Source organism: Lissotriton vulgaris, chromosome 1_1 (genome assembly GCF_964263255.1).
Source record: "Lissotriton vulgaris chromosome 1_1, aLisVul1.2, whole genome shotgun sequence".
Taxonomy (NCBI): Eukaryota; Metazoa; Chordata; class Amphibia; order Caudata; family Salamandridae; genus Lissotriton; species Lissotriton vulgaris.
Genome location: NC_141685.1, coordinates 77736492 through 77751845, shown reverse-complemented (window position 1 = coordinate 77751845; position 15354 = coordinate 77736492). Strand labels below are relative to the sequence as shown.

Below are 15354 nucleotides of genomic sequence, written 5' to 3'. Positions count from 1 at the left end.
CTAAAATCGGGTTCACTCTTACCGTGGCATATAAGGAAGAGAAAATTAAATGTAACTCAATGAATACACCTTATAAAAACACGGGCTGTGAGAACAAATTCAGTGTTCAAACCCACCTCAATCAAAGCAAAATAACCCAAGTTGGGGAAAAAAGTTACCTGTGCCAAGAAAGATTCAGCCATAAATCTCATCTCACTGAATTTGAGAGAATGCACACTGGGAAAAACCTGTCTCAGTGCAAAGTATGCCAAAAAAGTTTCAAGCGTAAATCTTATCTCACTGAGCATATGAGAATCCACACTGGGGGAAAAAACTCTCCGTGCAAAGTATGCCAAAAAAGTTTCAGGCGTAAATCTTATCTCGCTGAGCATATGAGAATCCACACTGGGGAAAAACCTCATCAGTGCTCTGAATGCCAGAAAAGGTTTTGTAACAAACCAAGTCTTTCTCGACATGTATTAACCCACTCTGTGGAAAACCCTTACCAGTGCTTTGAATGCCAAAAAAGTTTCAGCCGTAAATCTTATTTCACTGACCATATGAGAATCCACTCTGGGGAAAAACCTTATCAGTGCTCTGAATGCCAGAAAAGGTTTTGTAACAAACAAAATCTTTCTCGACATGTATTAACCCACTCTGTGGAAAAACCTTACCAGTGCTCGGAATGCCAGAAATATTTTAGTAACAAAAGAGGACTTACTATACATACAAGGACCCACACTGGGGAAAAACCTTATCAGTGCACGGATTGCCAGAAATGTTTCATTGACAAAAGCAGTCTCACTCGGCATAGAAGAACCCACACTGGGTATAAACCTTATCAGTGCACGGATTGCCAGAAATGTTTCATTGACAAAAACAATCTCACTCATCATAGAAAAACCCACAATGGAGAAAAACCTTTTCAGTGCTCTGAATGCCAGAAATGTTTTATTTACAAAAGCAGACTCACTGAACATACAAGAATCCACTCTGGGGAAAAGCCTTATCAGTGCTCTGAATGCCCAAAGCATTTCAAATTTAAATCAGTTCTAACTGCACATGTGAGAATCCACACTGGGGAAAAACCTTATCAGTGCTCTGAATGCCAAGAAAGGTTTTGTCACAAACAAAGTCTTTCTCGACATGCAATAACCCATTCTGTGGAACACCCTTATCAGTGCTCTGAATGCCAGAAATGTTTCAGTGTAAAAAGTAGTCTCACACAGCACATAAGAACCCACACTGGGGAAAAACCTTATCAGTGCTCTGAATGCCAGGAATGTTTCAATGAAAAAAGGCATCTCACGCTGCATATAAAAAACCACACTGGGGAAAACCCTTATCAGTGCTCTGAATGCCAGAAATGTTTCCGTGACAAAAGAAGACTTTCTCGACATACAATATCCCACACTGGGGAAAAACCTTATTCATGCTCTGAATGTCAGAAATGTTTCATAAACAAACTCAGTCTCACTCAGCATATAAGAACCCACACTGGGGAAAAACCTTATCAGTGCTCTGAATGCCCAAAAGATTTCAAACTTAAATCACTTCTAAATGCACATGTGAGATTCCACACTGGGGAAAAACCTTATCAGTGCTCTGAATGCCCAAAAGATTTCAAAGTTAAATCACTTCTAATGGCACATGTGCGATTCCACACTGGGGAAAAACCTTATCAGTGCTCTGAATGCCAGAAATGTTTCTCTGAGAAAAGAAGACTCATTAAACATACAAGGACCCACACTGGGGAAAAACCTTATAAGTGCTTTGAATGCGACAAATGTTTCAGTGAAAAATGCTATCTCACTCAGCATATAAGAACCCACACTGGAGAAAAACCTTATCAGTGCTCTGAATGCCACAAATGTTTCAGTGAAAAAATCAGTCTCAATCACCATATAAGAACCCACACTGGGGAAAAACCTTTTAGGTGCTCTGAATGCCAGATATGTTTCAGTCAAAAAAGACGTCTCATTCAGCATGTAAGAACCCACACTGGGGAAAAACCTTATAGGTGCTTGGAATGCCAGAAATGTTTCAGTGAAAAAAGACGTCTCATTCAGCATATAAGAACACACACTGGGGAAAAACCTTATCAGTGCTCCGAATGCCAAAAATGTTTCAGCCAAAAATATTATCTCACTGCACATGTGAGAATCCACACTGGGGAAAAACATTATCAGTGTTCTAAATGTCAGAAAAGATTCAGAGGTAGAGATGGTTACATGCACCATAAGAAAACTCACCATCAAAAATAATTTAGTGCTCCAAATGCCAGAAAAGCATCAATTTTAAATGCAATCTCACACTACATGAGCAGACGCACACAGGGAAAAACATTACCAACGCTGTGAATGCCAGAAATTCCTATTTGATAGGCACAGCCTCGCTAACCATAAGCGACTCCATACTGATGAAAAACCTTATGAGTGCTCTGAATGACAGAAAAGCTGCAGAGAAAAACGCTATCTTACCATGAGAAACTCCACACTGGAGAGAATCCTTATGCTATAAAAGCTTGTATCCGAAAGACAGTGTTATGCTTCATGAGAGATCCCACTCTGGGGAAAAGCCTTATGAGTGCTCGAAATGCAAGCAAAGTTTTGTTTGCAAATTACTTCTCACTTGTCATGAGCGAACTCACACGGGAGAAAAAAGCCTTATGTGTGTTCTGAATGTCAGATAAGGTTTAATCATGAATACAATGTCACTTGACATGAGAGAATTCACACTGGACTAAAGCCTTCTACAGGAGGGGAAAGCCGGAAACGTTATACTCAGAAAGGAAATCTCACTAAACATGAGAAATGCATCCAAACCAGGCAAAAAGTAAGGCATATCTTGAGTTGCAGAAAAGCTTCTAACAACCTGACTACATGAGATAGCACATATTGTGGTTTAATCAAGCAACTCTTGCAGGATAACTTAGGCTGCCAGCATGCAACCTCCAAAGATATTTCAGGCCTCGAAAATGTTTTAATTGCAACAAAATCCACAATTTGAGTATCTGAAAGTTTAAAAAATCTCAAGGTATTTATTTTACAAAGAGAAGTGTTAGTACTTGCAAAAATCAACTAATTACCAAAACATTCACAATATAAATGTCTTAAATTTTCTCCACCCAAAAGGTTTCTACTCACCCTTGTTTCTTAACATATGACTGAAATCTAGATTTTCATGATAAGATTAAGCCTAGGTGGTGGTCCTCAATGAAGAACTCTGCGAAGTGTCAAAAAACTGCGCCGCACTATGCGGAGTTCTACGAGCAGCGGAGTGCGTTAGGGTCATGCCGTTCGTGGTGATTTTAATCTCCGATTGTTTGTCCCGCCCTGTAAAATTTATCGTGAATGGCACCATGTGTAGTGCAAGAGGGTGCAGCTGCTTCTACTTGAGCTGCAGCTTTGTCAATGCGAAGGAAAGTTTCTCAACGCGAGTGGTTGTGACCTGCGGCGACCACTTGCATTGAGAAATCCGACGACGAATCTCGCCAGGAAGATGCTTTTGCTCACCAACTAGACCTTGGCAATCGCGAGTAAGGAAAAATCTCATCAGGAGGTGGATTTTCCTTACTCCAGTACATGACGTTGAAGAGCGCGGGTGTGGAAAAAAACCTTGCTACGCTTCACGGTACGGATTATTTAGGAACTCCGCAAGCTCCGCGGAGTATGGAAATCTCTGCGAGCGGAGTTCACCACCCGGAATTAGATAAAATACAACAGCAGGAAAACATAACAAACCAGTTACTTGCCGTCGGTAACGCTCTTTCTGGTGGATACTCCTTTACCTGCAGATTCCTCACCTTATGAATATTTCCCACACGCCAGACTGAATCCTCAAACTTTAAAGCAGTCCTGCTGCACGCAGGAGGTATCATGCAGCTCAGTGTTGACGTCATTGTGCTCCAGAAGTGACAAGCGTAGACGCATAAAAGCACTTCCCAGAGCACTGTGAACAACAATAGAGGTCTATGAGTTCATTATCTCACAGGTCTGTATCACATATGCAGGCCCTGGGCAGATATTAATACACCTTTTTTTATCATGATTAGAATTCAGATGAGGCCTTTTCATTTCCCAAAATTCTAATTGTATTCTCAGCAGCAAGTGTATATATAAATTGTTGAATGATGACTGCGCAGTGCTCAAGATGAAAGTGATATGATGATAAAACAGTCCGATCCACATTTTGTACACAAAAGCAGGGCTGTAAATTACCATTGTACAATACAAGTTAAGCAAAGGCGATTCTCAGAAGACATAATCCCTGTATAGTCAATGTTTCGACCGTTCCAGTTAATTACCATGGTCTCATCAGGATGGTAGATCGCCGTCTCTCCCATATGCTTCTTAACTATATTCAATACAACAGAGTAAGGATTCTTCTGTATCTTCGGGCAGCGTACCTGGGAGGAAGTCAAATTCAACTAAGCAGTTCCAGCGCCCGTTCGTCGGGCCAAACAACGGCAGCCAGTGAATCCTCGGCTCGCTGTCAAACACGTTTGTGTGACATTTCCTGATGAGACCATCGTCATTGACAGTCTTGTCTGTGAGAAGCTGCACCAGCCCTCCTGTGATGGTGGGCCAGAAGACCTGCATCGCCAAGTGAAATTCTCCCTACTCCAACAGCTTGATGTGGAGTTGGGGCTCTGTCGGTGACGAGAGTTCCCTAATCTCTGTCTCCCATATGACCTTCCCAACCCAGAATTGATACATCCGTCACCACTGTTAAGTCTGAGTGGAATAGGGAGAGGGGTCTGCCACTGGCATAATCTAATTCACTGGAGAAAATGTTGGATACTGCCTACAATGGGGTGAGTCAGTGTCTGGAAGGACACCAAGAGGTTTTGCAGCTGCACCAGTTGTAGCAGCAGGTCACTCAGTTGCATGATGTCTTGGACGTTGCCTTTGTGTGCCATGGCCATGAAAGAACTGGGAGACCTGTTGGGTTTGTAGCAGGGTCTGTCGCTGGCAGAGTTGAAAAACCCTACTGTAGCCAAAAGGGGATGAGATTTGTGATGAAATTGCGTGGCGGAGGCAGACAGACCCAAGGAATCTGTCTGGGGCCTAGTCCACTTTCTTGCTTAAAAGGCGAGCGCCATCAAATAGCTTGTCCATTAACGATGCTTGGGTATCTTTAGAGAAGCATATAGACCTAATCCAGGCAATGCATCGAAGTTCCACACTCATGTCAATCGCCTGACCAAAGCGATTGGCTGTGTCCAAGTCACAACATAGTACAAACTTTGCTGCAACACATCTATCCAGACAGTGTAGCCATGTATTCTTTTGAGGGTAGGTGGCAGTGTGGGGGAGTAGCTTTAGGACAAGCAGAAAGGGCCAGTGTTTTGTGGGAACAGATGACGGTGCTTTGGGGATAGGAGCTATGGTTTTCAAGGTTATTGTGGTGGAGTTGGTGGCAGTGCTGTGGGGTAGGGTGGAATGGAAAAGGACTTGGTTATTCTAACTCCATTTTATTCTTATGTAGAGTCTTGGAGGGTAGATTCGGCTCGTTCTAGAGCTCTTGAGCTGTCTGGTAACTACAATTTTTGCAGAGTGGATCTTTCTGGACTCACTATGCTGTGCATTATTCCGCGGTCTAGTGGTTGGGTCCGGAATCGTAGTCTTTTCTTTCTTTTTTTTTTTTTTGTAGCCCAGGTGGGCGCTGACGTCCCACCTTCTGGTGTTACTTCCTGTGACGCCGGCCTGCTTCCTGCGGAAGCTCCCACCTTTGGGCGCCATCTTCAGATTCTATTTTCCGCCGTTGGGTCTGGATCGTCTCTTAGGAGCTCCAGAATTTTTGGAGGAAAGAAGACGCAGAAAAGGCGAATTTTCAACAGAAAATTTTGGAGAAGTCAACAAGGGACTAGACCACCAAGCCGGGACGATGAAGGAGAACTTCGACGTCCAACGGAGAATGCGCACACAGGGGGCCCCCTGAGCACAGGAATGGACAAGACACCCTTTAAATTCTGCCATAACTGCTACCACAAATACGCACAGAAGGAGCAGCACCTGGTTTATAACCTTGCCTGCCTGTCGACAATGAGAGCAAGGACTGCAACGCCTGCTCGGCCTTCTCACCGAAGACTCTCCGGGTTAGAGAGAGACAGAGAAGGGCCAACTACAACATGCAAGGCAAGGGCAAACCGCCGTCGCTTCGGGACCTGGGACTCTCCAGCAATAAGGAGGATAACGTCACCGGTGAAGCCAATGACTACACGGTCGGTGAGTCCAATAAGAACACTTCTAAAGAGGTAGGAGAGTCATTGACCCCCAAACCCCTGACAGACCCTTGAAGGTCTGAGTCAGACTCTCAAAAAACAGAGTCTTAAGTCCTCAAAGGGAGCACTGGCGCCGAAAATCTCGACGGCTGCAGCTGCATCCAAGGACAAACAGCCCAGCGGATGGATCCTTCGAAAAGGACTCCCAGTCGGCGAAGACCGGCGAAATGCCAAGGTCATCGAAGCAAGTCCCCGAAAAGGACTGCTCGACGTCGAGAGAGAATGACCCGAAGACCGGGTCGACGCCGACGCTGATGGCGGCGAGGAAAAGATCGGCCGAAACGGTCGACGCCGAACAGGCCGCCAAGCTCCAGGGGAGGAAGAGACGGCTCGAGGCCGAAATGGATAGCACCTGCAAAGGAAAAAAGAGTTTGACAAAAAAATGAAGAGGTTCACGATTTTGTCGAAGCCGTAGACGCCGATCGTCAAAATAGAAGAAAAAGAGGAGTTTGACGCCGAAGGGCCTCCGAAAACTCCCAAGCCCAAGGAACACCTAGAGGAGGAGGCCCTATACTACGAGGAGGAGCTGGACGATGACCAGCGGACAACCCTCGGCTCGGCATCCTCGGGGACACAGGACCTGGAATGGCAGGACCTCGCAACTGAAAGGCCACAAGAGGCCGTGGACATGTGCCCTTCGAGGCCTTCGCCGCCAGAAGACATTGGAGCCTATAATATGGTCATCAGGAACGCGGCAACAGGTTTTGGAGTCAGATTGGAGGAGGAAAAGCCAAAGGCAGACTTCCTCTTGGAGACCCTGCTCCCCACTCAGACCAGAAGCTAGTTCCTCCCCATGTTTCAGAGTGTCGTGGACCAAAGGAGGGAGGCTTTCAAAGACCCAGTAACATGCAGGTCCGTCACGCCAAGGACGGAGAAGAAGTACAAGCACGCCTCCAAAGAACCCCGTACATCCAAGGATCCGTCACAGTAGACTCCATTATTGCGGCAACTACTAGAAAAAGGGCAACTGTGCTGACAACATCAGGCCCACCACCAGACAAAGAAAGCAGGAGGTTATTGATCTACTGGGAGGGTTTGAGGTATTCCAGAATTGGAAAGGCGCGCAACCGAGTAACCGCAGAGTATTGTAGTGTTATAAGGTATCAGATTCCAGGCAAAAGGGCGGGCGGTAATCCCTCGTAACCGCTCAAAGGTGGATCACAAATCCACACAAATTGCACAAAAACAACAAAAGCCCCTGCACTAGGAAATTTACAATAGAGTCTGAGTGATTTCTAGTTGTGGTAACATCAGTAAAATGTGCACATCGACAGTGTTTCAAAGTCAATAGATTGCAAAGTGCCGAGAAAGGAATTTCAATGAAGTAGAATCCTTGGTATAAAAAACCAGTTTATTGTTCCTCTTGTTCTGGCCAACACGTGTTTCATCGCAGGGAAACAGACTGCGAATCTTCAGGGCTGGGTATAGATACAAAAGACGCATTTGTATGGCTGTTCTACATGAGTGAAAATGAAAAGTGGTTGGTGAACCCCTGGTGACAAAAAATCGGGCATGCCATGGAATGACATTGTGTCATACACGAGTGACTTGAAATCTGTTGTACTGGTGACTTCAGTGTAGGTGAATGGTGATAATCTTTTTATCGTGAGTATACAGTTTGCGTGGATGTAACTTCAACAATCTAAAGTATTGCTACTTCTTAAATGCAGGCACACTGACCAGTGTGCGAAGATAAAATTAAGATTAAAACTACAAAGGTGGCGAAGTTGAGTAAAAAGTGTCTGTGCTTGTTATCAGGTACACACCTCAATGTGACTTGTAGTGACTATTTAGTGAGTTTATTTGAACAAATATATTTACAAAAACTTTTGTGGAATATATCGACAATTTTATAAAGTACACCAGGCAGAAGTAAATAGTACTGTTGTAAATGAAGAGAGGGGTGTTAATATGTTTAGAAGGATTTATATTAATTTATGGACCTTGTCGATTTACACGAAAGTAATGGATAGATAGACAGAACCCTAACGCTCTAATGAATTGTTGTAGAGCCAAGGGGTAGTGTCAACAATTTCTATAGAGACGATGATCATTCCGTACGCCACTGGTCAATGTGTACGCCAACACGGAAAAGGAGGATATTTATCAAAGAAATCTGCTTTGAGAAAGCACCTATATATTTTATCAGAACACCAAACGCAAAGCATCACGTGTTTGTTAAAAACACGCATTTCGTGTTATAGCGTAATTATAACACGTTTCTTAATGAGTGTGGGTTGTACTTTAGGGTGAGGCCAAGTTTAAGTTTTAGTCCCTGACAGTAAATGAGACACAACTACAAAACTCACCCTCTTGAAAGAAAAAGCCGGAAGTGGTGATGTGGCCAACGCCCGAGGGGGCGAAATATGGGTGATGAACTTAATTCGCGTAGTTTGATGGTTCCTATAAGTATACATAATATGTATCATAAATGGTAATAAACAGAGACAGTAATGTATATCGTGCCACGAAAACCCCGATGGGGGCTGGTATCCATAGGAAGAAAACGTAGATCAGTACTCATACCTTAGTGTGGTCATAAGGAGGCCATAACCGGGAGGAGAAGAGATTGAAGCTGTGGCGCTCAAATTAGGGTTGACAGGCGGATACACCTGTAGAGGGAGTAAAGACAAACCAAGGGGTGTGGTGTAATCCTTCTTCTTTCTATTTCGGTGTATTTTAGAGAAGGGAATTGATCGGTATGAGACGCGAGATAATTTACCTGACTAGATTCGTTCCCCCTCCTGTGGTTCCCGGCGCCGTTTTTCAAAGACGGTCACCTGACAGGAAGTGGGGACGTCTTTTATGCTTAACTTCCGTTTTTTTCTTCTCTCCGTTCTTAAAGAACTAGAGCGGCGAAGTGTAAAGCTTCAAGTTGAAACTTGACTGTGTTTAGAAGAAATACTATAAAACTCCATTTTAAGGAGTAAGTGAACAACTGGTGATGGGGTTGATGGAAGAAATACCAGTTTGTCATCAAGTCGGAGTTCTGACAGGGAATGCAGTTAATAAGGAAACCAAGAATCAGTGAGCGGTGGTGAGACAGAGGTTAATTAAGTTGATTCCTGGTTTTGAGGATAGGGGTATTTAGAGTTATCTGGTGTGTCAATCAGCAGGCGATTTAACAACAAAGTACATGATTGTAAAACAAAGTTATCAAGTGAGTATATATAGTTAAGTAAACACAGTTCAACAAGCAACAAATAACAATAAGACGATAAGACAGGCGTTTGTATCCACATATTTTCAAAGACATGGTGTGGTATAGTAGTAGGGTTGTGTCTTTATGAGAACATTTTTGCTATTGTTGTAATGTGGAGTTGGGTTTATAGCATTGTACATGTCTGTATGGACTTGTCCTAGTTTAGTTGCCTAAGAAATATTGCATCTCAGGGTCGTAGTTCAAACCGAATTCTATGCTGCGCAGACGCATAATCCAAGTCGCTTCTTTGCGTCTTAGAGCCAGCTCACGGTTTCCACCCCTTATGTGGATGGGTACTGTTTCAATGCCATAAAAACTGATGCGGAAAGCTTCAATGGTTGATTGACATTTGGCTACATGTAGGGCAACAGGATACTTAGGGTCTTGTTTTTGTATGGCTCTCATGTGTTCAGAGATCCTGTCCTTTAGATACCTTATTGTGCTGCCCACATACTGTTTACCGCATTGACACTCAATTATGTATATTACATATTTCGTAGTGCAGTTGATATTCACTCTGATGTCATAAGTATCTCCATTTGGACCATTGAATTTCGTTGTCTTATGTTTCGCCCATTTGCACATTACACAAAAGCCGCATTTGAAGAACCCTTTACTGCGTTGTGTCAGCCAGTCAGGAGTTGTGTCTGTTCGTGGAACAGTGGGACTGAGTCTGTTTCTCAGAGTTCTTCCTCTGCGGAAAGTTATTTGGGGAATTGGAGGAATTAGATCCTTAAGTACTGAATCATTTTTTAGCAGACTCCAGTGTTTGGTCATGCTGGTGCGAAGTGATCTGTGTAGACTATTAAATTCAGTGATCATCCTCACTGTGGAGTCTTTCGCCTTGTTAGAGTTGTTGCATTTTAGTGTCTCTGGTCTCGTGATTTTAGTTAATCTCTTTTTGGCTGTGGACAGGATGGATTGGGGATATCCACGTCTTTCGAATCTCCGTTCCATGTCTTGTACGGTATCTGCCAGGTCGCTGTCCTTGCTGCAGTTTCTCCTGGCTCTGAGAAATTCACCAAAAGGTATGGATCTGACCTGGTGTGGCGGATGATAGCTGTCAGCTCGAAGAATGGCATTACATGACGTGGGCTTCCTGTATAGTTTACTGTGTAATTTGTTGTCAAGGACGTAGAATTCCAAGTCTAGAAACTCCATTTTGGTTTTACTTGACTTCATAGTAAAGTTCAATTCCCAGTCGTTGTGGTTAAGGTGATCAAAGAAGATTTGGAGTAGTTCGTCTGAGCCTGTCCACAGTAAGATACAGTCATCAATATAACGTCCCCAAAATAGTATGGAGTCGGTGTATTCGCTGCCTTTTGTGCCCCAGATGTGGTCGGTTTCAAACGCACCCATGAACAGATTGGCAAAAGATGGCGAGAACTTGGAGCCCATGGCTACTCCGCGTTTTTGTCGATACCAGTTTTTTTGAAACATAAAGAAGTTGTTGTTGAGAATTAGGGTCATCATGGATGTTAACATTTGGGTATGTGCCCACAGGGATGCCGGTCTGTTGGATAGAACCCGTGTTATAGCCTCTATACCTAGGACAGGATTAATGCTCGTATACAGGGCAACCACATCCATTGTCACTATGGTGGTATTTGGTTGCCATTCCAGGTCACTTAATACACTCAGTATATGTTTGGAGTCCTGAATAAATGAGGGTAGGTTTTTGACCAGTGGGCCTAGAAACAAATCCACATACTCTGCCAGTCTCTCAGTTGGGCCCCCTATGCCAGAGACAATGGGTCTGCCTGGTGGGAAGGGGAGATCTTTGTGGATTTTTGGGAGGGTGTAAAGCCATGGAAATGTCGGTTTGTGTACTTTAAGGTACAGGTATTCTTCTTCATTCAGAAGGCCATCTTCTTTCCATTTGTGTAGGTGGTCGTTAATGGACGTTGTTAAGGTGCCCATGGGGTTAAGTGTGATCGGTTCGTAACAAGAGGTATCTGCCAATTGGCTTAGTACTTCGTTGTTATAATCGTCTGCGTTCATGATCACAATGTTCCCTCCTTTATCCGCTTCACGGATCACAATGGTGGAAGTCTGTGTGAGTGTGGCGAGGGCAAGACGCTCTCCTTTGGTGAGGTTATCTTTAAAGGTAAATGTTTCATTGAGTTTTTTCGTGTTGATTTTGTTGATGTCATCGAGAACTCGCTTGTAGAAAGTGTCAATGTTGTTACCACCTGGTAGTGTTGGTGTCCAAGTGGATTTATTTTTCAAACCACTAACAACCCCCAGATCTGTGTCTATGTTCAATTCCTCTAAAAGTTGTCCCATCTCTAGGGGGCTGTCTTCACATTCAGTAATAGATAACAATAGGTGAATTGCTTGTATATCTTTTATTGTAGTCACATTGTCTGTTAATACATCAGGAATATTTTTAACATTTCTAGTGTTGGTAGTTTTTCCAGCAAAATACTTTTTTAATTTGAGGCTCCGTACAAATTTAAAGAGGTCTATTTTCGTTTGGCATGTATCTCCTATTGAATAGGGATTGAAATTCAGGCCCTTGGAAAGGAGATTAGTCATATCGGGAGTTAGTGGAAAAGAGGAAAGGTTGACTACTTGGACCTCATTGTGTCCGGTCCCTATTTCCTTGCTGTTCCTGACCTCAGTTTTTTTCAGTAGTCTTCGTTTGCCACCCCTACTGCCTCTGTGGGTCTTTGATCTGTTGTATCTCTTTGGGGTTGGGTCTTGTTCCCTTTGCGCATCCGTTCTAGCTCCACTAAAAAAGGGGTACTGTTGGTATCTTGTAAGTCCCGTTCGGGTTCGCTTACACCTGCAGAATTTAGGGATGCATTGCTGGATGAGACAGAACTTGGGGCGGATGAGATGTTGCCACTTTTTTTGGGGTTATTGGGTCGAATTAGAGAGTCATATTTGCGATCATAAGTAAAAATCCGACCATTACGGTAATCTGCGTCATCTCTTTTTATTTGCCTGGCCTTCCTGTTTTTTATTTCCTCCTGATGTTTAAATAATACCTCATCCAAAATGGTGTAATTTTTTACAGTTGGTTCAGGTAGGTTGAGGTCTTTAATTTCTTGCTCTAGTATCGCAATTTCCCCCAGTAGTTTACTGGACTTGCGATCTGCACTTTCTATCAGAATGTCCATAAGGGCAAAAGAGTTATTAGTCACGGACTCTTCCCATTTTTTCACTAGATCTAGATCGAGATCATCATATGTTGGGAACGTATTGGAGCGCAAGCCTCTCGGTATTTGTTTTAAACGCATATATTGTTTCAAGGTCGTAGAGTCCCACCAGCGTGAGTTCTCTTGTTTTTTAAGTCTCTCTAATTTTTTGAATTTATCTTTAAGGCCCTCCACTCGGGGGGGACCAGCATTCGCCGTAGCAGTGTGAGTAGGCATGCCTTTTGCTAGATTTTCGAACAAATCTGCTGCTATTTTATCTCTATCCATGTTGGTGTAGAGATATTGTAGGTTGGTTCCAAGTCGATGTGCTTGATGAAAAGATGTGATTTTTGAAGAATAAGAAGGCAGGGGGCAGCCTTTACTGGAAATCAATAAGCTATTGATCTACTGGGAGGGTTTGAGGTATTCCAGAATTGGAAAGGCGCGCAACCGAGTAACCGCAGAGTATTGTAGTGTTATAAGGTATCAGATTCCAGGCAAAAGGGCGGGCGGTAATCCCTCGTAACCGCTCAAAGGTGGATCACAAATCCACACAAATTGCACAAAAACAACAAAAGCCCCTGCACTAGGAAATTTACAATAGAGTCTGAGTGATTTCTAGTTGTGGTAACATCAGTAAAATGTGCACATCGACAGTGTTTCAAAGTCAATAGATTGCAAAGTGCCGAGAAAGGAATTTCAATGAAGTAGAATCCTTGGTATAAAAAACCAGTTTATTGTTCCTCTTGTTCTGGCCAACACGTGTTTCATCGCAGGGAAACAGACTGCGAATCTTCAGAGCTGGGTATAGATACAAAAGACGCATTTGTATGGTTGTTCTACATGAGTGAAAATGAAAAGTGGTTGGTGAACCCCTGGTGACAAAAAATCGGGCATGCCATGGAGTGACATTGTGTCATACACGAGTGACTTGAAATCTGTTGTACTGGTGACTTCAGTGTAGGTGAATGGTGATAATCTTTTTATCGTGAGTATACAGTTTGCGTGGATGTAACTTCAACAATCTAATGTATTGCTACTTCTTAAATGCAGGCACACTGACCAGTGTGCGAAGATAAAATTAAAATTAAAACTACAAAGGTGGCGAAGTTGAGTAAAAAGTGTCTGTGCTTTTTATCAGGTACACACCCCAATGTGACTTGTAGTGACTATTTAGTGAGTTTATTTGAACAAATATATTTACAAAAACTTTTGTGGAATATATCGACAATTTTATAAAGTACACCAGGCAGAAGTAAATAGTACTGTTGTAAATGAAGAGAGGGGTGTTAATATGTTTAGAAGGATTTATATTAATTTATGGACCTTGTCGATTTACACGAAAGTAATGGATAGATAGACAGAACCCTAACGCTCTAATGAATTGTTGTAGAGCCAAGGGGTAGTGTCAACAATTTCTATAGAGACGATGATCATTCCGTACGCCACTGGTCAATGTGTACGCCAACACGGAAAAGGAGGATATTTATCAAAGAAATCTGCTTTGAGAAAGCACCTATATATTTTATCAGAACACCAAACGCAAAGCATCACGTGTTTGTTAAAAACACGCATTTCGTGTTATAGCGGTAATTATAACACGTTTCTTAATGAGTGTGGGTTGTACTTTAGGGTGAGGCCAAGTTTAAGTTTTAGTCCCTGACAGTAAATGAGACACAACTACAAAACTCACCCTCTTGAAAGAAAAAGCCGGAAGTGGTGATGTGGCCAACGCCCGAGGGGGCGAAATATGGGTGATGAACTTAATTCGCGTAGACAGTAATGTATATCGTGCCACGAAAACCCTGATGGGGGCTGGTATCCATAGGAAGAAAACGTAGATCAGTACTCATACCTTAGTGTGGTCATAAGGAGGCCATAACAGGGAGGAGAAGAGATTGAAGCTGTGGCGCTCAAATTAGGGTTGACAGGCGGATACACCTGTAGAGGGAGTAAAGACAAACCAAGGGGTGTGGTGTAATCCTCCTTCTTTCTATTTCGGTGTATTTTAGAGAAGGGAATTGATCGGTATGAGACGCGAGATAATTTACCTGACTAGATTCGTTCCCCCTCCTGTGGTTCCCGGCGCCGTTTTTTACTGATCTACGTTTTCTTCCTATGGATACCAGCCCCCATCGGGGTTTTCGTGGCACGATATACATTACTGTCTCTGTTTATTACCATTTATGATACATATTATGTATACTTATAGGAACCATCAAACTACGCGAATTAAGTTCATCACCCATATTTCGCCCCCTCGGGCGTTGGCCACATCACCACTTCCGGCTTTTTCTTTCAAGAGGGTGAGTTTTGTAGTTGTGTCTCATTTACTGTCAGGGACTAAAACTTAAACTTGGCCTCACCCTAAAGTACAACCCACACTCATTAAGAAACGTGTTATAATTACCGCTATAACACGAGATGCGTGTTTTTAACAAACACGTGATGCTTTGCGTTTGGTGTTCTGATAAAATATATAGGTGCTTTCTCAAAGCAGATTTCTTTGATAAATATCCTCCTTTTCCGTGTTGGCGTACACATTGACCAGTGGCGTACGGAATGATCATCGTCTCTATAGAAATTGTTGACACTACCCCTTGGCTCTACAACAATTCATTAGAGCGTTAGGGTTCTGTCTATCTATCCATTACTTTCGTGTAAATCGACAAGGTCCATAAATTAATATAAATCCTTCTAAACATATTAACACCCCTCTCTTCATTTACAACAGTACTATTTAC

General features: G+C 43.0%; 1 protein-coding gene across 1 annotated transcript; it reads left to right on the top strand.

Annotated features, from left to right (window-relative positions):
• Nucleotides 1–209: 209 nt before the first annotated feature.
• LOC147737405 (uncharacterized) lies at nucleotides 210–2508 on the top strand. Its single transcript, XM_086928358.1, has one exon. It carries the CDS (start codon nucleotides 210–212, stop codon nucleotides 2241–2243), a length of 2034 nt encoding a protein of 677 aa, XP_086784484.1. The 3' UTR covers nucleotides 2244–2508.
• The last annotated feature ends 12846 nt before the right edge of the window (nucleotides 2509–15354 follow it).